Source organism: Pristiophorus japonicus, chromosome 18 (genome assembly GCF_044704955.1).
Source record: "Pristiophorus japonicus isolate sPriJap1 chromosome 18, sPriJap1.hap1, whole genome shotgun sequence".
Lineage (NCBI taxonomy): Eukaryota > Metazoa > Chordata > Chondrichthyes > Pristiophoridae > Pristiophorus > Pristiophorus japonicus.
The window spans coordinates 53,212,834-53,237,253 of record NC_091994.1 but is presented as its reverse complement, the minus strand read 5'-3'; the positions used below and the strand labels follow the sequence as shown (position 1 = coordinate 53,237,253).

Genomic DNA, 24,420 nt, shown 5'->3' with positions numbered 1-24,420 from the left:
GGAATTGCTAGATGAGAAAAAGACCACGGTTCATGTAGTTCACCTTCTCCCACCCCAGTAGTCACATGATACGATATAGGAGTTGTTGACCAATCACAGCAATTAATCTCTATCAATGAATCTACAGCAGACCCAGACACGGTGAGGAGACTCCTGGTGGGGGAGCACTTTGGGAACCACAAGTCCTCAGTCCTCAGTTTCCCCCCCCCCCCCCGCGAGCTCGCTGCACTCACCACACGGCATGTCTCACGTTACTCATACACTGCATCCCAAAATGTCATTTTTGAAAGAAATCCATCTAATTTGCATTTGAATGAATCGACACTAACTGCTTCCACTGTCTTCCTCGGGAGGCTGTTTGAGAGACTGACCACGCGCTCACTGAACTGTTCCCGCACATTAGTTTGGAATTTCCCCCCTTGAAACGCAGGCCGTGTCCTCTGGGTCGACTGTGCTGGACACGGTGAAACATGGTCTACATTATCTAATCCCCTTAGGATCCTAAGCACAGCAATCAGATCACCACTCAACCTTCAGCTGTGGTCCAGTAGGCAGCACTCCCGCCTCCGAGTCAGAAGGCTGTGGGTTCAAGTCCCACTCCAGGGACTTGTAGCACATAAATCTAGGCCGGCCCTCCAGTACAGTACTGAGGGAGTGCTGCACTGTCGAAGGTGCCGTCTTTCTGATGAGACGTTAAACCGAGGCCCCGTTTGCCCTCTCAGGTGGGCATAAAAGATCCCACGGCACTATTTCGAAGAAGAGCAGGGGAGTTATCCCCAGTGTCCTGGGGCCAATATTTATCCCTCAATCAACATCATAAAACAGTTTATCTGGTCATTATCACATTGCTGTTTGTGGGAGCTTGCTGTGCACAAATTGGCTGCCGCATTTCCCACATGACAACAGCGACTACACTCCAAAAGTACTTCATTGGCTGTAAAGAACTTTGAGATGTCCAGTGGTCATGAAAGGCGCTATATAAATGCAAGTCAGTCTCTTTCTTTTCCAATGAGAACATGTCCCTGAACATGTACACTGTGACCTTCCCACAGCGAGAGTCTGGTGAGAAAGGAGACCCACACACATTTTAGGCTTATGTGTGTCCTCAATTGGTTTGGACACACGAAATATTCCTGTAAAGCTGGGCGGCAGATAAGCCACACACTGTTCCAGCAGCTTGAGGTTTGAAACATTCTGGTTGAATCAAGTGAGATGCTTTGATCATTGCGACTGTCAAATGGCACACCAGGGGTCGGAGGGTTAAATCACAAAGACCAGTTGCATTAACTTCACTTGCATTCCCTCGCGTATAGAAGATCGATCTAATCGCGGTGTTTAAAATGATAAAAGGTTTCGACACAGAGCAACTCAGAAACACAGAAATTTACAGTGCAGAAGGAGGCCATTTCGGCCCATCGTGTCCGTGCCGGCCGACAAAGAGCCGCACGGCCCTAGGTCAGCAGTCCTGGAGGTTACATATAAACCTATGAACAATGAACAATGGCGGAAAGGCAAAGAGCACCCAGCCCAACCAATCCGCCTCACACAACTGCGACACCCCTTATACTGAAACATTCTACACTCCACCCCAACCGGAGCCATGTGATCTCCTGGGAGAGGCAAAAACCAGATAAAAACCCAGGCCAATTGGGGAAAAATAATCTGGGAAAATTCCTCTCCGACCCATCCAGGTGATCGAAACTAGTCCAGATCACCCTGGCCGTATTCTATTCCCTGCAGTACTTACCATTATATCTGCTCCGTCCAACAAAAGGTCATCCAGTCTAATCCCAATTACCAGCTCTAGGTCCGTAACTCATTTCGCTTCTGACAAAATGCCATCGACCTGAAACGTTAACTCGGTTTCTCTCCCCCCACAGATGCTGCCTGACCTGCTGAGTATTTCCAGCATTTTCGGGTTATATTTCCTCTGGTGGGGAAATCAGGAACGAGGGAGACACAAACTTACAATTAGATCTGGGCCATTCAGGAGTGAAATCAGGAAACACTTTTTCCCGCAAAGTGGAAATGTGCGGATGTCCGAGAGAGCGCGTGTGTTGAAACGCAGAGTGATTTTTAGCGGAAATCGGGAATTCTCTCTCCAAAAGGTTGTGGATGCTGTGGACTGGGGTGTGGGGGGCGGTAGTTGGAGCTTTCAAGACTGAGGTCGTTGGGTAAGGGTGCCCGGGGATAGAGAGCAGAGGCACTGATTGGCCAGATTGAATAGAATGGTGGAACGGCCTCGAGGGGCTGAATGGCCTCCTCCTGTTCCTACAACATATTTATCGATGGTGTATTACGTTAAAACCATCAGCAATGCTGATCTTTAACTCAGCCACACTATAGGACAATTCCTCTCGGGCTGGTTTACACACCACAGGGCAAGGACAAGCCCATCTATCCCACGGCAACACAGCCAGAAAGGCCAAAACAGGATGTCGTCAATTAGCTGGATCCTCTGCGAAGCGGATGGCGGAGTAACCAGTGTGTACATTGTGTCGGGCTTCGCGTGAAGGCAGGAGCGCCGCGCTGTGGGAGGGGCGGTGCCGAGGGAGCGCCGCGCTGTGGGAGGGGCGGTGCCGAGGGAGCGCCGCGCTGTGGGAGGGGCGGTGCCGAGGGAGCGCCGCGCTGTGGGAGGGGCGGTGCCGAGGGAGCGCCGCGCTGTGGGAGGGGCGGTGCCGAGGGAGCGCCGCGCTGTGGGAGGGGCGGTCTTTCAGATGGGTCCTAAACCGAGGTGGATGTAAAAGATCCTGTCGCACTATTCCAAGAAGAGCAGTCGTGTTCTCCCCCTGGCCAACAACACAAATAGATATCTGGTCCTTATCACATTGCTGTGTGTGGGAGCTTGCTGTGTGAAAATTGGATGGCACGTTTCCCACATACAACAGTAACTACCCTTCAAATAGTACTTCATTGGCTGTAACCCACTTGGGGACACAGTGAAAGGCGCTATACAAATGGAAGTCTTTCATAAACCACACCCACAAGAAATGCAAGCTTTTGAGGGAGGAAGAGTCACTTGTATCCAAGTGCAGACGCGTGCAAACACAACCACGTTAAATCTTAGTGACTGGACCTGACACAGCCCGCAGAGCACGAGAAGAGGATGTCGAGAAGTGAGTCGGGCTGCTGGAAGTCATGTTTGGACAGTGCTGATAAAAAGGCTATGTGTTTTTCCAAAGTTAGTTCATTGTGAACGTGGCTCGGGCAGGCAGCTGCTGAGTCACCCCCATCAGACTCGGCCTTCCACCCAGGCTTGAGCACACGCCTCGGGCTTTCTGGGCACTCACGGAGACAAGGCTGTTTGACCAGCCCTGGACAGAGTCAACTGGTCAACAATTAGTTCGAGTTCCAATCACACACATGGACACCCGTACTGAACTCGAGAACGGTCAGAGTTGCACTACCTCACATACACTGAGGGACACCAAGATCCACGCAAAGCAATTGCCAGATCACACCTGACCACAAAAGACAAAGTAGAGCAAATTAGACAGAGTTAGATTTACCTGCTTTAGAGGAATGGTGCTGAACTGAGATTTAAGCCCCCACAACTCCTTCTGTTGCAAACAGCACACTGATCACTCCAATTGGGCACTTGAACCGGGCCTACACACCCCAGGAGAAAGGCCCAGAGACAGGCCATGTACACACGCCGGGGAAAAGGCCCAGAGACAGGCCGTGTACACACGCTGGGGGAAAGGCCCAGAGACAGGACGTGTACACACGCTGGGGGAAAGGCCCAGAGACAAGCCGTGTACACACGCCGGTGGAAAAGGCCCAGAGACAAGCCGTGTACACACGCCGGGGGAAAGGCCCAGAGACAAGCCGTGTACACACGCCGGGGGAAAGGCCCAGAGACAAGCCGTGTACACACGCCGGGGGAAAAGGTGCCCACAAACCTGCTACTTCAAGGATAGCCCTAGGCGGTGGTGGGGGCATCAGATGCAGCAGCCGTGCGATAGGAGTGTCGGGGAGGGGGCACCACAGAGTGATCAAACAGCCGACACTAAACATCAATGCCACCATCTCAAAACCTTGACCAAACACTGCTCACTTATCGCTCACAAGGCTACTCGAAGCAGGCTCCCTCATCGGCCCACTAAGGGTGGGCTAAATTGCAGTTTAAAAATGGAGATGCAAGAAAAAGACCTGCATTTCTATAGCGCCTTTCACGACCACCGGATGTCTCAAAACGCTTTACAGCCAATGAAGTGCTTTTGGAGTTTAGTCACTGTTGTAATGTGGGAAACACAGCAGCCAATTTGCGCACAGCAAGCTCCCTCACAGAGCAATGTGATAATGACCAGATAATCTGTTTTTGTTATGTTGATTGAGGGATTAATTTGGCCAGGACACACAAGGACCAGGACCTCTCCTCCACGAGGGGGGACCGCCCTCTCAATACACTCCTTCCTCATCCACCTCAACAACCAGTGAGTTGGTTGAGTAGGTTGGACCTCTACTCATTGGAATTCAGAAAAATGAGAGGCGATCTTATCGAAACGATTATGGGGCTTGACAAGATGGATGCAGAGAGGATGTTTCCACTGATGGGGGAGACTCGAACTAGAGGGCATGAATTTAGAATAAGGGGCCACCCATTTAAAACAGAGATGAGGAGGAATTTCTTCTCTGAGGGTTGTAAATCTGTGGAATTCGCTGCCTCAGAGAGCTGTGGAAGCTGGGACATTGAATAAATTTAAGTCAGAAATAGACAGTTTCATAAACGATAAGGGCATAAGGGGTTATGGGGAGCTGGCGGGGAAGTGGAGCCGAGTCCATGATCGTATTGAATGGCGGGGCAGGCTCGAGGGGCCATATGGCCTACTCCTGCTCCTATTTCTTATGTTGGTTCCACTGTGGACCCGAGACCTTTTACAGTGGGGAGTTCACACGGCCAAAATGCAGGTTGCTCTTTACAGAGCGGCTGCTAGCTGACCCACGATCATTAAATGTGTGTGTTTTGGGGGTGGAGGCGGGTGTGGGGAAGAGGGCTGTGGACTTGTTCCGAGCGTCTCTAGCTCGGTCAATGTGGAGACGACGATGTCTCCGTGCTATCGGAGGGAGCTGCTCCCTCCAGCCCCCACTCACGGCCCCTGCTCATGGGCCAGGAAGGAAGTCCTATTGTTGAAGACAGGAAAGGCTGCACTGGGTGTGTACGGTTTGGGAGGCCAAACACTGATTGAATCTGAATGCGAAAATATATTCAGGAATTAGATTAAGCAGTGCTGAGTAACTAAAGTCACCTCGCCCGCGGGAACACGCTTCAGTCACGTCATTAGGTTTGCTGCACGGGAACAAGTCTTGGTCCTCGGTGTCTCGGACAAAGGAGTAGGATTACTGGGGCTCACAGGGTTCCCCCAGCAACTGGAATGGGGCCAAGGCAGAAAACAAGTGGCATCCGTCAACTGGAGGCTGGATAACCATCGACAAGTGACCGGGCAGATCGCAGCATAGTCACATTCTTAATGCCAGCCCTGAATCAGTGGGCATTACTCACCCCTTTCCATCAGAATGTCATGGGGCTCAAAGCCCACTCTAGAAACCTCAGCACATGATTGCGCCCTGAGGGATTGCTGCACTGTCGGAGGTGCCGTCTTATACCGAGGCCCTGCCTATCCTCACATGGTGGATGGAAAGGATCCCACAGCATTAATGCAAAGAGCAGCGAAGTTACCCCCCCCGCCCCGTGTGGCGACCAGCTCCTAAACCAACATACTAAAAACAGACATCCCATCTGATCATGATCTCCTTGCTGCGGGCGATCATGGCGGAGGTGCGGCGAATGAGGGTTCGGGGGTCCAGAAGAGCCAAGGGCCCAGGGGCAGCACTGACCAGCCCACACTGCGATATGTGTACGCACTAGGTCCGTGCAGCAGAGCAGGTCTCCAGTCAATCCTTGGGTAACCCTTGCCACTGGATAAAGGCCGAGCTCTGTCAAGCCCGTGTGGTGGCTGGTGTGCAACGGTCACCCCGCGTTAAAAAAATCCACACACAGGCATCTTCCTCCCCCTCAACTGGAGTTCAGAACTGGAACATCAGGTCCTTCAGTGAAACATCTGTGAACTCGTGTGGAAGCAAGTCATCCTCGTTCGAGGGACCGCCGCTGGTGGGGTCTTGCTGTGGACAGATTGCCCGCCGCGATTTCTACATTACAACACCGAGGTCGTGAGGGCGGAAGCGGCGAATCAGCACAGACCCCGGGGAAGGAGGGACAAGGAGTAAAGCAGACGGCATCACCAGTCAGGGCCGTTCTATCCACTGTCGAGCCCAGAAACCGGTGCGGGTTACAATGCGGTCGGTCTCCGATGGAAGGCAGCCAAAGTGATGGAGCAGTCGGCTGACAGGGCGCAAGGGAGCACCATCGGGTTACCAGCACGTGGCAGGAACAGGGCGCCACACTGCCACACACACTGGCGCGGGAGCTCGGTGGGCCACCGGGCTAAAACCTGAGAAACATTCGTCACTCAGGCTAAAAGCACTCTGGATACTGGAAGCTGGGAGGCTCCAAGATTACTGAGTGGGAGGTGGGCCAGCGATGACATCATCCCATCTGCCTGGACTGATTCAACCCCAGATCTCAGGGGTAAAACAGCAACGTCCCACACCACCTCCCACACACAGTGATGAAAGCACACACACACACGTTTCTATGGGTTCACAATCCAGACGCAAATGATGAAATGGACTATTGTTAAGACAGACAGAACTTACATTTATACAGCAATTTTCCGGACATCCGAAAGCGCTTCACAGCCAATGGAGTATTTTCAAAGTGTAGTCAGTCACTTACAGAGGAAAGCGTGCCAGCCAATTTGCGCACAGCAAGGTCCCACAAACAGCAACGTGATAATGACCAGATAATCTGTCAATTAGTGATTATTGGTTGAGGGATAAATATTGGCCAGGAGAGAACTCCGCTGCTCTTCTTCAAACAGTGCCACAAGATATTATACGTCCTCCCGAGGGGGCAACTGGGCGCCGGTACAACACTGAATCTGAAAGACGGCACCTTTGGCAGTGCAGCACTCACTCAGCACTGCACTGGAGTGTCAGCCTGGGTCACGGACTCACGTGGGATTTGAACACAATCTTGAGATTCAGAGGGGATAGTATTAAAGGTCCCGACCCATCGGGCCGGGAGGTGAATCGGTAACTCCAATTCAGTGCGTTATATCGGAGCCAAGAATGGGAACACCCCCGTCACAGTCCACACCCCCACAACCCCCCCGTCACAGTTCGATAGTTAGAGTTTTAGGCAGACCACTTGAAGACCAGCAGACAACCAGCTTGATTTCAAAACATCCCGACTGGAAGCGTTTACCGCTTTTTGTTGTGTACATTTTAAACAAAAATGCTTGGACTGATACGACTGACAACAGACACACCGCTGCCCTATTCGGTGTTTGAAGATGACAATTAAAAAAAACAGAGCTGCTGCCCCTTTAAAGGCCAACAGTGGCTCTCCTACCCCCACCGCACAATCGTAGTCTACCCTTCCCCCCCTCACCCCCCATTCTCCCCCACCCTAGTCTACCCCCCATTCTCCCCCACCCTAGTCTACCCCCCATTCTCCCCCACCCTAGTCTACCCCACCCCCACGATTCGCAAATTCTCCCCCACCCTCAGCTGGTTTCTCCAAAAGGTTATTGTGTGGATCCAAGCAAAGGCCAGTCACACCACCCACCCTCCAACAGCTCCCCTTTAGGCCGGGCCTGAAACCCAGCATCCAGCATCCTTCTAAAATCAGGCATTTTGCCATTCCAGGGTTTTTGGGATTGAGTCCGTTCCCAGAAATGCACATTGGCTGCAGCGCGCAGGTGTGCTGTGACTGAGATACGTGTCCGTGCATCTTACGGAGCAATTGCGGTGGTGGATGAAGGGTGGAGAACCAGAGGCCGCAGAATTAAGGCGATTGGCAAAAGAACCAGAGGTGATGCGACGGGAAGAAAAACCTTGTTACGCAGCGAGAGGTTAGGATCTGGAATGTGCTGCACGATTGGGTGCTGGATACAGATTCAATCGCAGCTTTCGAGAGGGAATTGGATAAATACTGGAAGGAGAAAAATTGTAGAGGTATGGGGGAAGAGCGGGGGGTGGGGGGTGGGAACTAACTGGATTGCTCTTCGAAAGAGCCGGTGCGGACTCGATGGGCTGAATGGCCTCCCTCTGTACTATTCTGTGATGGCTCCAATAATGACGGTTCACTTTGCTCCAATCATATCCCAAGTATCCTGTGACAGACTGCAACACAAGCCAGCCCCTTCAAAATAAACGCAACTTGCATTTCGTGCCTTTAACATAGAAAACAATTCCAAAGGGCTTCACAGAGCCTCATCTAACAAATATTGACACCAAGCCAAAGGAGGAGATATTTGGAGGCATGAGTTAACAAGAGGTACGTTTTTAGGAGGTGCGCGGAGGGGTTTAGGGAGAGAAATAAAGTGCTTCGGGCCCAGATGGCTGAAGACACGGCCGCTAATGGTGGGGCAAAGGGGGTAGGGGATACACTGGAGGCCAGAGTTGGAGGGAGACAGCTCTCGGAGGCTCGTCAGGCTGGAGGAGGCTACAGAGATAGGGACAGGCAAAGCCATGCGGCTTTGAACACAAGGAAGCAAATGTCAAATTTGAGACATTTGGGGACTGGGAGCCAGCGTACACCAGGGGTGAGGATGTTCAAAAATCACTCAAAGTCCCCCAATCTTAACAGGATTATGAAGATTAGAGGTGATCAAGTCAATGACAAGGAGAAAGCATACTCAAGCTGGAAGGGCAATTATCAAACACTGGACGTGATCTACAGATAACTATGACAATGTTTGCTTATACTCAAAGAAACGATGGGCGAAAGAGAAACAGTTAGACAATGCAGGCACTCTTCAGCAATGGGCAGTGGTTTTGACCTCTGACCTGCCAGAGATTGATACATCACAGAGTGCATTTTCAGAAGATAATGAAATACAGAGGCCTCCATCCTTCTCGTCTCACCAGTGGTTTATGAGGACTTGAGTGGGACCACTAATACTGGTTCACAGTGCCACCCATCTCAAACCACATGCAACAATTGGACTTTACCAGGCAACTATCGGCTTGAGGGGCTGAATGGCCCCAGTTCCAAAACAGTGGTCCGCTTTAACTCTGGTCGGGAGAAGCATGTTTCTCCATGGGTCACTCCACTGCTGGTCTAAATGTGAATATTGAAGGGACATAAAAAATGCTCCAACAACTCTACCACCATGTCCCAATGCACTTTACCGGAGCGATATCAAACAAAATTTAACACCATGCCATATAAGGAAATATTAGGGCAGGTGACCAAAAGCTTGGCCAAAGAGGGAAGTTTTAAATAGCATCTTAAAAGGGAGAGAGAGAGAGAGAGAGAGAGAGAGAGAGAGGGAGGAAGAGATTTAGGGCGGAAATTCCAGAGATTAGGGCCCAGGCAGCTGAAGGCACGGCTGCCAATGGTGGAGCGATGAGAATCAGAGATGCGACAGAGGCTAGAATTGGTGGAGCGCAGAGATCTCAGAGGTTACAGAGACAGGGAGGAGCGAGGTCAGACTTCAGTGTTCAGGAGGGCAGAGATGAGCAAACACTCACTCAAGTACCTACAAAACAGACCAAGGTCATGGAAGCTTTTTGACATCCCAGAGTATGGATGTGTGGACTTCCTGCACCCCTTAGCACTGCATACGGAGCAGCATCACTCCTGGTGTTTGGCTAAACCACACCCCGAAACAGGATGCACCGTCACCATAGCAACTCAAAAACAGGACATGTGAAGGGCCCAGGCCATCCGGGGGAAAGGGGAGGCAGGTGTGACAACCTTACTCGTCCCCACCATTTTAATTCTGAAACTGGACAGGGCTAGTTTCAAACTCAGAGGGCCAAAACTAAGCCAGAGTTCAGCATCCTTCAATGCAGGGAGGGGCAAGTTTGTATAGGATGCCAGCCAGACAGAATATACATTGCTCCTCACACACACACACAGTTTCTGCTTTAATTTCAAAAAGGAGGTAATAAAACTCGGTTGAAAAATTATTGTAAAGTTACATTAGTCAGAGCTGAAGTGCAGCGAAGGTTCACCAGACTGATTCCCAGGATGGCAGGACTGACATATGGGGAGAGACTGGATCAACTAGGTTTATATTCACTGGAATTTAGAAGAATGAGGGGGGATCTCATAGAATCATATAAAATTCTGACGGGTTTGGACAAGTTAGATGCAGGAGGAATGTTCCCGATGTTGGGTGAAGTCCAGAACCAGGGGTCACAGTCTAAGGATAAGGGGTAAGCCATTTAGGACCGAGATGAGGAGAAACTTCTTCACCCAGAGAATTGTGAACCTGTAGAATTCTCTACCACAGAAAGTTGTTGAGGCCAGTTCGTTAGGTATATTCAAAAGGGAGTTAGATGTGGCCCTTACGGCTAAAGGGATCAGGGGGTATGGAGAGAAAGCAGGAATGAGGTACTGAGGTTGCATGATCAGCCATGATCATATTGAATGCTGGTGCAGGTTCGAATGGCCTACTCCTGCACCTATTTTCTATATTTCTAAATCACCTTAAAGGGGAGTGACAAATGTCAGTTTTCAACCATCCTTATTCTGAAGCAGGTTAACTGGAGATTTAATAGATGTGTTCAAAGTTATGAGGGGTTTTGATAGAGTAGACAGGGAGAAACTTTCCACTGGCACGAGGGTCAGTTACCAGAGGACACAGATTTAAGATAATTGGTTAAAAATAACCAGCGGGAGGCGAGGAGATTTTGAGAGATCTGGAACGCGCTGCCTGAAAGGGAGGTGGGGACAGATTCAACAGCAAATTTCAGAAGGGAATTGGATAAATACTTGAAAAGGAAAAGTCTGCAGGATCCCAGGGAAAGAGTAGGGGAATGAGACTAACTGGATAGCTCTGCCAAAGATTGGCCTTCTGTGCTGAATGACACAGCCTCAAGCAGGACAATTCTTGCCCCCACATTTTTAAAAATCCCTTTAAAAGTAGTCCCGACCCGATTTTTGAGATTCTATTAGTCAGGGGAAAGTGAGTCATGGCCTCTTCCACTGCAAGCATTGCACACCAAACGGTAGAGACCGATCTAATATGGGGGAACAGAATTCCTCAATGAGTCCCTCCCCCGATACAAGGCTCCATCCTTGGCGTCAGCTGTTTTGTGCAGTGGGGTCAGTCTTGCCCGAGTCAGAAGGTTGTGGGTCCCACTCCAGAGACGTGAGCAGTACTGAGGGAGCACCGCACTGTCGGAGGGGCGGCGCTGAGGGAGCGCCGCACTGTCGGAGGGGTCGTCTTTTGGATGAGACGTTAAACCGAGGCCCCGCCTGCCCTCTTAGATGGATGTAAAAGATCCCATGGCATTGTTTCGTAGAAGAGCAGGGGAGTTATCCCCGGTGTCCCAGCCAATATTTATTCGTCAAACAACATCACAAAACAGATTATCTGGTCATTATCTCATTGCTGTTTGTGGGAGCTTGCTGTGTGCAAATTGGCTGCCATGTTCCCCACATTACAACAGCAACCAGACTTCAAAAAGTACTTAATTTGTTCTAAAGCACATCCTGAGATTGTGATACATGCTTATATAAATGCAAGTCTTTCTGTTGTTGCAAGACTATCTCACCAGTCTGTCATCAACACACTCCCCAAAAGATGAGACACGGATTCAAAGGCAGACTCGCAAAATGGCAGACTGACACACCAGTCAAAAATATGAGAGAGATTGTTTGGAGATAGATGCGTGTACATCTCATTAATCCCATCTAATAAACACAGGACAGTCACAAACAAACTGCATTCCCACAGCTTGCAAACCTTCAATTGGACAACTGCGACACAAACATTTCAAATCTTCACATTTCTTTGTGTAGATATAATATATTGATATATATTGTGGGGTATAGATTTTAACAGTGAGATACATTCAATTTTCCAGTGACAGTTAGTCATTGACCACAGTCTCTCAGTCAGGTGTTTACAGGAATAGGCCAATTGGCCCAGCAGGTCCCTGCTGGTGTTCCTGCTGCACACGAGCCTCTTCCCATCCTCTTCATCAAACCCCATCACCGATTCCTTTCTCCGCCATCTGTTTATCCAGCTTCCCCTTGAATGCATCTACGCTATTTGCCTCAACCACTCCCTGTGGTAGCAAGTTCCACGTTCTCACCACTCTCTGGGTAAAGAAGCTTCTCCTGAATTCCTGTTTGGAGTTATGACTGAATGTCTTATATTTATGGACTCCCCGACAAATGGAAGCATTTTCTCTTCGTCTACCCAATCGATCCCTTTCAGAATTGTAAAGACCTCGATCAGGTGGCCCCCTCAGCCATCGCTTTTCCAGGGAACAGGGAACACAGCCCCCCCCCCCCGCGCCCCATTGCTCAATCTATCCTGATGGAGTACATCCCCCCCAGTCCTGGTATCATCCTTGTAAATATTTGTTGCACCCTCTCCAGTGATCCCCAGTCTAAAGTTACAATCCCCTCCCCCCTCCCCAGTCTAAAGTTACAATCACCTCCCCCCTCCAAAGTTACAATCCCACCACCACCAATCCCAAAGTTAGACCTCCGCCCAGTGTGAAGTTATTGTCGGAGTTTGGCTGCAAGTTGAACTGTCGACCCCCCCGGGCACTAGGACCCGGGGCTGCCCCCCTGGTGACCACCGCCCTGCTGTAGGGGGGCGGCCTGGGCTCCGGGGGGCGGCCTGGGCTCCCGGGGCCGCTCCCCACCCCCCCGGGTCCTCCTCCCCGCACTAACTTTTTCCCGCAGTTGGCGCTCGGTGTCCAGCTCCCGCTGCAGCCCCTCGGCTCGCCCCTCCGCCTCGTCCGCCTGTTGCTGCAGGCTCTGGATCTTCCGCCGCACTGACTCCAGCGATGTGGCTCCGGCCATGGTGCTAAACCTCCGGCTCCGGCTCCGCTGCTGGGGAAAGGGAGGCTCCGCCAGCCGCCAGAAAGCCGGGATTCACTGGGACACTCGCACCAATGGGAGGGTGGGCAGCCCCCGGACACGTCACAGGGAGGGGGGTCCCAGCATGAAATAGGGAACTTTTCTCCTTATTTGGGAATGAGTGGAGGAAAAGGGGGAATAAAGTCAGAGAAACTTCCAGCCCAGCCCAGCGCAAAGTTTCACTTTTTTCTACTTAAAAAAAAAAGCAGCATTTTAATGCTGGGCTGTTTCTCATTCTGCCCACATCAGCATATTCCTGAAAATGTAGCTTAATTCTTTCTGTGCCTCTTGCTGGTTAAAAATGCTAAACGATTCTGTTTCTCTGGCCAATGAAAAAAATTGAGAGGGTTATTTTGAGCCAAAAATAAAACACAGAAAAAAATAATTCTCTCTTTAAGCCGCTTGTTCCTCCAGTTTTCACAATGTTCCAAATATATCAAAATGCAATTTCCTCTGGCTATAGCTGGCGTTTATTTAGATGATCTAATTTCCCCCCCAATAAAGAATGGACTTGTATTTCTATCTCGCCATTCATGACCTCAGGACCTCCAGAGGCGCTTTGCTGCAAATTAATTTAGAAATGCAGTCACTGTTGTAATGTAGAGAAACGCGACAGTTAATTGCACACAGCAAGGTCTCGGAAACTAATTTTTACACAAACAGTGTAATGGTTATGGCACTAGACTAATCCCACCATAAGAACATAAGAATTAGGAGCAGGAGTCGCCCATTCGGCCCCTCGAGTCTGCTGCGCCATTCAATAAGATCATGGCTGATCATCGACCTCAACTCCACTTTCCTGCCCGATCCCCATATCCCGTGATTCCTTTAGAGCCTAAAAATCTATCGATCTCAGCCTTGAATATACTCAACGACTGAGCAACCACATCCCTCTGGGATAGAGAAGTCCAAAGAATCGCAACCCTCTGAGTGAAGAAATGTCCCCCTCATCTCAATCCTAAATGGCCGGCCTCTTATCCTGAGACTATGCCCCCTAGTTCTAGACTCTCCAGCCAGAGGAAACAGCATCTCAGCATCTATCCTGTCGAACCCTCTCAGAATCTTATATGTTCCAATGAGATCACCTCTCATTCTTCTAAATTCTACTCAATCTCTCCTTATAAGACAACTCTCTCATCCCAGGATTGAATTCAGTAAATCTGGTGATTTGAAGACTGGCATCAGCAAGTCTAGTCCTCACAAGCATGCCCGACACAAGACTCCCAAAGCAAGCGCTCTACTCGGAACTCCTACACAGCAAGCAAGCCCCAGGTAGGCGGAGGAAACGTTACAAGGACACCCTCAAAGCCTCCTTGATAAAGTGCAACATCCCCACTGACACCTGGGAGTCCCGGGCCCAAGACCGCACTAAGTGGAGGAAGTGCATCCGGGAGGGCGCTGAGCACCTCAAGTCTCATCACTGAGAGCATGCAGAAAGCAAGCGCAGGCAGCGGAAGGAGCATGCGGCAAACCTGTCCCACCTACCCCTTCCTTCAACGACTGTCTGTCCCACCTGTGACAGAGACTGTAATTCCCGTATTGGACTGTACAGCCACCTAAGAACTCACTTTTAGAGTGGAAGCAAGTCTTCCTCGATTTCGAGGGACTTCCTATGATGATGATGGTGGTTGACTCTTAATACCATCTGAAGTGGCCTAGGATGAGTGAGTCAATCAGAGAATGTGGGCAGAAGATTTGACTATAAGGGGCACTTGAGCTGAACCCAGTTTTGTCCTTGTGCATTTTCTAACAAGGAGCAGGAACCTGGTTGGTTATTCCGCCGCCCACCCCCTTCCCAAACCAAGGATCATACTGAAGCCACGATCATCCCACCTGTGTCCAACTGTAGTGTACGGCCAACTGCCTCCTTCCAGACTACGCAATCTGTGCCTGGAATCTGCACATGTGCAGTGTAGTGACAGATATCATTCTGAGGTAGAGTTTAAATTCCTCGCGTGTAACGCAGTGACCTCCCAGTGGGGTGATGTCATTCCCAACTGTACCTGGAGTTCGAGCAAGGGTTGCTTTGAACTCTCTCAGTTACACATTTCTGGCCACTCATCCTCATCATCCTTTGAAAACTCTGTGTTCTTTCTTCTCTGGTCTCGCAAAATCCCCACTCCTTTCGCCCCACCATTGGCCGCCATGCCTTCAGCTGTTCAGACATTAAACTCTGGAATTCCCTCTCTAAACCTCTTAGCCTCTCCATCTTTCTTTCCTTTAAGACGCTCCTTAAAACCCACCTCTTCGGCCAAGCTTTTAGTCACCCTTCCTAATATCTCCTCCTTTAACAATGCCAATTTTCATCTGATTATGCTCCTTTGAAACGCCTGGGACATTTTCCTATGTTAATGCAAGTTGTGTTGCTGTTTTCTTGTACACCTTTACGCTTTCCATAAGTAATTTTTTGGTGAAAAGTTCTTGTAATTCTCTCTCTTGGGTTTGCCTGTGCTGCTCACTGTAACGGGCCAAGAGGGAAGGTGGGTAGCTTGAGGGGACACCTCTGCCAGTCTCACTCCAAAACCAGCTGTTGGGAGCAGTGTACATCTCTCACACAGTGGGTCATTTGAGAATAGAATCTCAGTATGAGTGGGATAGAGGGTGTGTGCTCAGTCCCAAACTCTTTGCTACATTAAGTTGGCCTTATTCAAGTTTCCAACCCTGCTACAACAATTTTAGTAGAACTTTAAATCAAGTGCCCCCTTTTGTAAGGGCACAAAAATCCACAAATTAACTAATAAACATTAAAGGGAAACTTGACAAATCAAATTAAATTAAAATGTTGTTCCCAGTTGAAATGATGCACTCCAGTCCCTCCGGTGCCCAGCTTTCGCGGAAGGCTGCGAGCATACCGGTGGACTCCGCGTGCTCCATCTCCAGGGACACCCTGACGGAAACGTAGCCGCGGAAGAGAGGAAAGCAGTCGGGCTGAATGACCCCCTCGACCGCCTGCTGCCTGGACCGGTTAATGGGTAACCTCGCTATAGCACTGAAACAGCTCGAACCAAAGTCACAAATGACATCCTATGTAGCCTTTCACACCATCCGTTTCCAACACCATTCCTCTGTTGTCCAGCTGAGTAGGAGTGCCCTCACTTGATTCCACTCTCACCCATCAATCAGCTTATCTAGCAATGGTTTCTTTTCCCACTCCTGCACATTTATCCCTCAAGGATCTGTCGTTGACCTCCTCCTCTTCCTCATCTACATGCTGCTCCTTGGCAACGTCATTCGCAAACATGGAGTCAGCGTCGACATGTACACTGACGACACTGAGCTCTATGGCTCCACTACCCCTCGACCTGTCCACTGACACTGCGATGTCAGACCCCTCCAGCCATTGATGTGACACAATTTCCTGCAGTTAAACATTGGTAAAACCAAAGCCAGCATCTTCAGGCCGTGTCACAAACCCCGTACCCTCATCACCGATTCCATCCTTCTTCCTGGCCGTTATCTCAAGCTGAACCAGACTGTTCAAAATCTTGGGGCCAGACTTTTGGCTTCATTGTCTGTGATTTTATTGGCGTTACAGCTGGTTTTTTGCCCGGCGAGAGTTTGCACTTAAGGTTTTGAACGTTATCTCCCACATCTGAAGTTGCCCGCCGGGACCAAACCGCTTAAGTGCAACGCCGAGAACAACTGCCAGAGCGTAAGTTTGGGCTCAACCGCCGGCGTCCAGATCGCTGAGAGACCCGGCCTGTAAACGCTGCTTAAAGAGGGCGGTAAGGGGTGGCCCTGCAAAGAAAAGTCAATTAAAGGTTCTTTATTTATTTGTTTTTTATTCTAACATGGCGATTAGAGTTAAAACTGTTTTGGGAATGCTTTGTACGTGTTTATTGTTTTTTAATTAAATTTTTTTAAAAAGTTTTCCCCCCTCCCTAGGCCCAACCACAGCCTCGGACTAAATTTTTCTACTTACCACCATTCCGATAATGACCGCCCATTTGTCTAACTTTGCACTTACCCACCGAGAAAACAGCCAACAATGAGTGTGCAGCAGCCATTTTCTCGCCGGGCGATCAGTTCTACTTACTTTTACCTTCAAAATGGAAATTCTCGCCAGTTTTTTTTGCCAAACGTTATTGGTCCTTCTCAGCGGGCGTGGAGGGCCTTTAGGGAAGTCTGGCCCTTGGTGTTCTATTTGAGCCCAAACTGAGATTCCAACCCCATATCCTCTCCATCACCTAACATTGCCCAGTTCAGTCATTCTGCTGCTGAAACCCTCATCCATGCCTTTGTCATCTCCAGATTCAACGATTCCAATGCAATCCTGGCCGGATTACCTTCCTACACCCTCAGTAAACTTCAGCTGATCCAAAACTCTGCTGCCCATATCCTAACCCATTCCAAGTCTGTTCAGCCATTGCCCCTGTGTTCACTGACCATCCTTGGCTCCCAGCCCACTGACACCTCAACTTTAAACTTCTCTTCCTCTGTGTTTGAAAGTTACGATTGAATCTGCTTCCACCACCCTTTCAGATAGTGCATCCCAGATCACAACAACTCACTGCGTAAGAGCGTCTTTTGCCAATTATGTTAAATTTGTATCCTCTGGTTATCAGTCCTTTTGCCAGTGGCAATGTTTCTCCCTATCTACTCTGTCAAAACCATTCATCATTTTGGACACCACTATCAATCTTCCCTTAACCTTCTGTGCTTGGAGAACAACCCCAGCTTCTCCAGTCTCTTCACATTAACTTAAGTCCCTCATCCTTGCTACCATTCTAGTAAATATCTTCTGCACCCTCTACTATGAATTTTACATCCTTCCAGAAGTGTGATTACCCAGAATTGAATACAATACTCCAGCTGAGGCCAAGCCAGTGATTTACAATGGTTTAGCACAACTTGTATCTGATCTGTTCTATTTCCAATCCACCTAGTCATAAGGGCAGCTCCTTCACATTGCTTATCCCTGGAGACACTGCACCCTTTAATCAACATGCCCTAATGCCCCAATATCACTTACATCAATAAAACCCTTCCCTTCTCAGACTGAGTCATTAGGGAGGGGACGAGCGACAGTTCTAATTACTCACGTCCGAAGCTGTCTTCTCAGAGAGTTCCAGTTTTTCCTGGGCACTTTTGAGTCCCTCTGATAATTTGTCCACTTCATCCTCCGTGCCCTTCATTTTCTTCTGTTGGCCCATCAGTTCCTCCTCAACCTATCCAGGAGAAAGGAGGGGAAACATGAGAGTCACATCTCATACAGAAAACCGCAACTCCACCAGACAAAATTCTACTCTATTTTCTCAATACATGTCTTCAATGTCTGCTCAGTCATCGAGCAGTGACCTTTACATAGCAATAACAGTCATTTCAGATTTCATTTTACACTTTTAATTTGTATTTTCATTCCTTAAGAGAATACAACTGACTTCAATGTAACCCCATTATAATGCACACTGAATCACACTGTCCCATTATAATCCACACAGAATCAAACTGTCCCATTATAATCAACACTGTATCACACTGTCCCATTATAATCCACACTGTATCACACTGTCCCATTATAATCTACACATTATCACACTGTCCCATTATAATCTACACATTATCACACTGTCCCATTATAATCCACACTGCATCACTGTCACATTATAATCCACACTGTATCACACTGTTCCATTATAATCCACACTGTATCACACTATCCCATTATAATCTACACTGTATCACACTATCCCATTATAATCAACACTGTATCACACTGTCCCATTTATAATCCACACTGTATCACACTGTCCCATTATGATCTACACTGTATCACACTGTCCCATTATAATCTACACATTATCACATTGTCCCATTATAATCTACACATTATCACACTGTCCCATTGTAATCTACACTGTATCACACTGGAACATTATAATCCACACTGTATCACTGTTACGTTATAATCCACACTATATCAGACTGTCCCATTATAATCCACATTGTATCACACTGCCCCATTATAATCTGCACTGTATCACACTGTCCCATTATAATCCACATGGTATAACACTGTCCCATTATAATCCACACTGTATCACATTGTCCCTTTATAATCCACACTGTATCACACTGTCCCATTATAATCCACACTGTATCACACTTTCCCATTATAATCCACATGGTATCACGCTCTCCATTATAATCCACACTGTATCACACTGCCCCATTATAATCTACACTGTATTGCACTGTCCCATTAAAATCCACACTGTATCACAATGTCCCATTATAAGCCACACAGTATCACACTATCCTATTATAATCCACACTATATCACACTGTCCCATTATATTCGACACTGTATATCACTGTCCCAATATAATCCACACTGTATGACACTATCCCATTATAATCCAAAATGTATCACAACATCCCATTATAATCCACACTGTATCACGCTGCCCCATTATAATCTACACTGTATCACACTGTCCCATTATAATGCACACTGTATCAAAATGTCCAATTGTAAGCCACACAGTATCATACTATCCTATTATAATCCACACTGTATCACACTGTCCCATTATAATCAACACTGTATCACACTGTCCCATTATAATCAACACTGTATCACAATGTCCCAATATAATCCGCACTGTATCACACTGCCACATTATAATTCACACGATCACACTGTCCGATTAAAATCTGCACTGCAACAAACTGTCCCATTATAATCCACACTGTATCACACTGTCCCATTATAATCCACATTGTATCACACTGTCATTACAATCTACACTGTATCACATTGTCCCATTATAATCCACAAGTACCACACTGTCCCATTATAATCTACACGGTATCACACTGTCCCATTATAATTCACACTGTATCACACTGTCCCATTATAATCCATACTGTATCACACTGTCCCAATATAATCCACACTGTATCACACTGTCCCATTATAATCCACTCTGTATCACATTGTCCCGTCATTATCCACACTGTATCACACCGTCCCATTGTAATCCACCCTGTATCACACTGTCCCATTATAATCCACCCTGTATCACATTGTCACGTTATAATCCACGCTGTATCACACTGTCCTATTATAATTCACACTGTATCACATTGTCCCATTATAATCCGCACTGTATCACCATGTCCCATTATAATCCACACTGCATAACTGTCTCCCATTATAATCTAGACTGTATCACAGTGTTCCATTATAATCCGCACTTTATCTCACTATCCCATTATAATCCACACTATATCATAGTATCCCATTATAATCTACACTCTACCACAGTGTCCCATTATAATTCACACTGTATATCACTGTCCCATTATAATCCACACTGTATCACACTATCCCATTATAATCCACACTGTATCACACTGCCCCATTATAATCTACACTGTATCACACTGTCCTATTATAAACCACACTGTATCACAATGTCCCATTATAAGCCACACAGTATCACACTATCCTATTATAATCCACACTATATCACACTGTCCCATTATATTCGACACTGTATATCACTGTCCCATTATAAACCACACTGTATTACACTATCCCATTATAATCCAAACTGTATCACAACGTCCCATTATAATCCACACTGTATCACACTGCCCCATTATAATCTACACTGTATCACACTGTCCCATTACAATCCACACTGTATCACAATGTCCAATTATAAGTCACACAGTATCACACTATCCTATTATAATCCACACTGTATCACATTGTCCCATTATAATCCACAAGTATCACACTTTGCCATTATAATCCACACGGTATCACGCTTTGCATTATAATCCAAACTGTATCACACTGCTGTGTTATAATCCACACTGTATCACACTGTCCCATTATAATCCGCACTGTATCACACTGTCCCATTATAATCCACATTGTATCACACTGTCATTATAATCTACACTGTATCACATTGTCCCATTATAATCCACAAGTACCACACTGTCCCATTATAATTCACACTGTATCACACTGTCCCATTATAATCCATACTGTATCACACTGTCCCAATATAATCCACACTGTATCACACTGTCCCATTATAATCCACTCTGTATCACATTGTTCTGTCATTATCCACACTGTATCGCACCGTCCCATTGTAATCCACCCTGTATCACACTGTCCCATTACAATCCACCCTGTATCACATTGTCACGTTATAATCCACGCTGTATCGCACTGTCCTATTATAATCCACACTGTATCACATTGTCCCATTATAATCCGCACTGTATCACCATGTCCCATTATAATCCACATTGTATAACTGTCTCCCATTATAATCTAGACTGTATCACAGTGTTCCATTATAATCCGCACTTTATCTCACGATCCCATTATAATCCACACTATATCATACTATCCCATTATAATCTACACTCTACCACAGTGTCCCATTATAATTCACACTGTATATCACTGTCCCATTATAATCCACACTGTATCACACTATCCCATTATAATCCACACTGTATCACACTGTCCCATTATAATCCACATTGTATCACACTGTCATTATAATCTACACTGTATCACATTGTCCCATTATAATCCACAAGTACCACACTGTCCCATTATAATTCACACTGTATCACACTGTCCCATTATAATCCATACTGTATCACACTGTCCCAATATAATCCACACTGTATCACACTGTCCCATTATAATCCACTCTGTATCACATTGTTCTCTCATTATCCATACTGTATCACACCGTCCCATTGTAATCCACCCTGTATCACACTGTCCCATTACAATCCACCCTGTATCACATTGTCACGTTATAATCCACGCTGTATCACACTGTCCTATTATAATCCACACTGTATCACATTGTCCCATTATAATCCGCACTGTATCACCATGTCCCATTATAATCCACACTGTATAACTGTCTCCCATTATAATCTAGACTGTATCACAGTGTTCCATTATAATCCGCACTTTATCTCACTATCGCATTATAATCCACACTATATCATAGTATCCCATTATAATCTACATTCTACCACAGTGTCCCATTATAACTCACACTGTATATCACTGTCCCATTATAATCCACACTGTATCACACTATCCCATTATAATCCACACTATATCACACTGTCCCATTATATTTGACACTGTATATCACTGTCCCATTATAAACCACACTGTATTACACTATCCCATTATAATCCAAACTGTATCACAACGTCCCATTATAATCCACACTGTATCACACTGCCCCATTATAATCTACACTGTATCACACTGTCCCATTACAATCCACACTGTATCACAATGTCCAATTATAAGTCACACAGTATCACACTATCCTATTATAATCCACACTGCATCACACTGTCCCATTATAATCAACACTGTATCGCACTTTCCCATTATAATCCACACTGTATCACACTGTCCCATTATAATCCACACTGTATCACATTGTCCCATTATAATCCACAAGTATCACACTTTGCCATTATAATCCACACGGTATCACGCTGTGCATTATAATCCAAACTGTATCACACTGCTGTGTTATAATCCACACTGTATCACACTGTCCCATTATAATCCGCACTGTATCACACTGTCACATTATAATCCACATGATCAAACTGTCCGAATAAAATCTGCACTGCATCAAACTGTCCCATTATAATCTACCATGTATCACACTGGCCCATTATAATCCACATTGTATCACACTGTCACTATAATCTACACTGTAACACATTGTCCCATTATAATCCACAAGTATCACACTGTCCCATTATAATCCATACTGTATCACACTATCCCATTATAATCTACACTGTATCACACTATCCCATTATAATCAACACTGTATCGCACTGTCCCATTATAATCCACACTGTATCACATTGTCCCATTATAATCCACACTGTATCACACTGTCCCATTTTAATCTACACATTATCACACTATCCCATTATAATCTACACATTATCACACTGTTCCATTATAATCTACACTGTATCAAACTGGAACATTATAATCCACACTGTATCACTGTTACGTTATAATCCACACTGTATCACACTGTCCCATTATAATCCACACTGCATCACACTGTCCCATTATAATCCACACTGTTGCACACTGTCTCAGTATAATCCACACTGTATCACACTGTCGCATTATAATCCACACTGTATCACATTGTCACATTATAATCCATACTGTATCACACTGTCCGATTATAATCCACACTGCATCACATTGTCCCGTTATAATCTACACTGTATCACATGGTTCCATTATAATCCACACTGTATCACAATTTCCCATTATAACCAACCTGCATCACACTGTCCAATTATAATCCACCCTGTATCAGACTGTCCCATTATAATCTGCACTATATCACAGTGTATCATGATAATCCACACTTTATCACACTGTCCCGTTATAATCAACACTGTATCACACGTCCCGTTATAATCCACACTGTATCACGCTGTCCCATTAAAATCCACACTGTATCACACTGTCCCATTATAATCCACACTATCACACTGTCCCATTATAATCGACACTGTATCACAGTTTCCCATTACAATCCACACTGTATCATACAGTCCCATTATAATCTACACTGTATCACAGTGTCCCATTATAATCCACAATGTATCACACAGTCCAATTCTAATCCACACTGTATCACACGGTCCTATTATAATCCACACTGTATCACACTGTCCCATTATAATCCACACTGTATCACACTGTCCCATTATAAACAACACTGTATCACACTGTCCCCTTTTAATCCACACTGTGTCAGAGTGTCCCATTATAATCCACACTATCACACTGTCCCATTAAAATCCACATTGTATCACACTGTCCCATTATAATCCACACTGCATCACACTGTCCCATTATAATCCACACTGCATCACACTGTCCCATTATAATCCACACTGTAGCACACTGTCCCATGAAAATCTACACTGCATCAGACTGACCCATTATAATCTGCACTGTATCACACGGTCCCATTAAAATCCACACTCTATCACCAAGTCCCATTTTAATTCACACTGTATCACTGTCTCCCATTATAATCTAGACTATATTACAGTGTTCCATTATAATCCGCACTTTATCTCACTGTCCCATTATAATCCACACTGTATCACACGATCCCATTATAATCCACACTGTATCACAACGTCCCATTATAATCCACACTATCACACTGTCCCATTATAATCGACACTGTATCACAGTTTCCCATTACAATCCACACTGTATCATACAGTCCCATTATAATCTACACTGTATCACAATCTCCTATTATAATCCACAATGTATCACACAGTCCCATTCTAATCCACACTGTATCACACGGTCCTATTATAATCCGCACTGTATCACACTGTCCCATTATAATCCACACTGTATCACACTGTCCCATTATAAAAAACAC

General features: G+C 46.6%; 1 protein-coding gene across 7 annotated transcripts in view; it reads right to left on the bottom strand.

Annotated features, from left to right (window-relative positions):
- The window catches only part of LOC139228730 (tropomyosin alpha-4 chain), a 210,809-nt gene that overhangs the window by 47,468 nt on the left and 138,921 nt on the right, over positions 1-24,420 (bottom strand). For 3 of the 7 annotated variants that reach the window (XM_070860025.1, XM_070860028.1, XM_070860027.1), the window contains exon 2: positions 17,998-18,123. In XM_070860025.1, coding sequence (XP_070716126.1) covers positions 17,998-18,123 — 126 coding nt within the window. Of the gene's footprint in view, positions 1-2,009; positions 2,016-12,766; positions 12,976-17,997; positions 18,124-24,420 lie in introns of those variants that run through there. The other 4 variants (XM_070860029.1, XM_070860026.1, XM_070860030.1 and 1 more) reach the window with 2 other exon arrangements.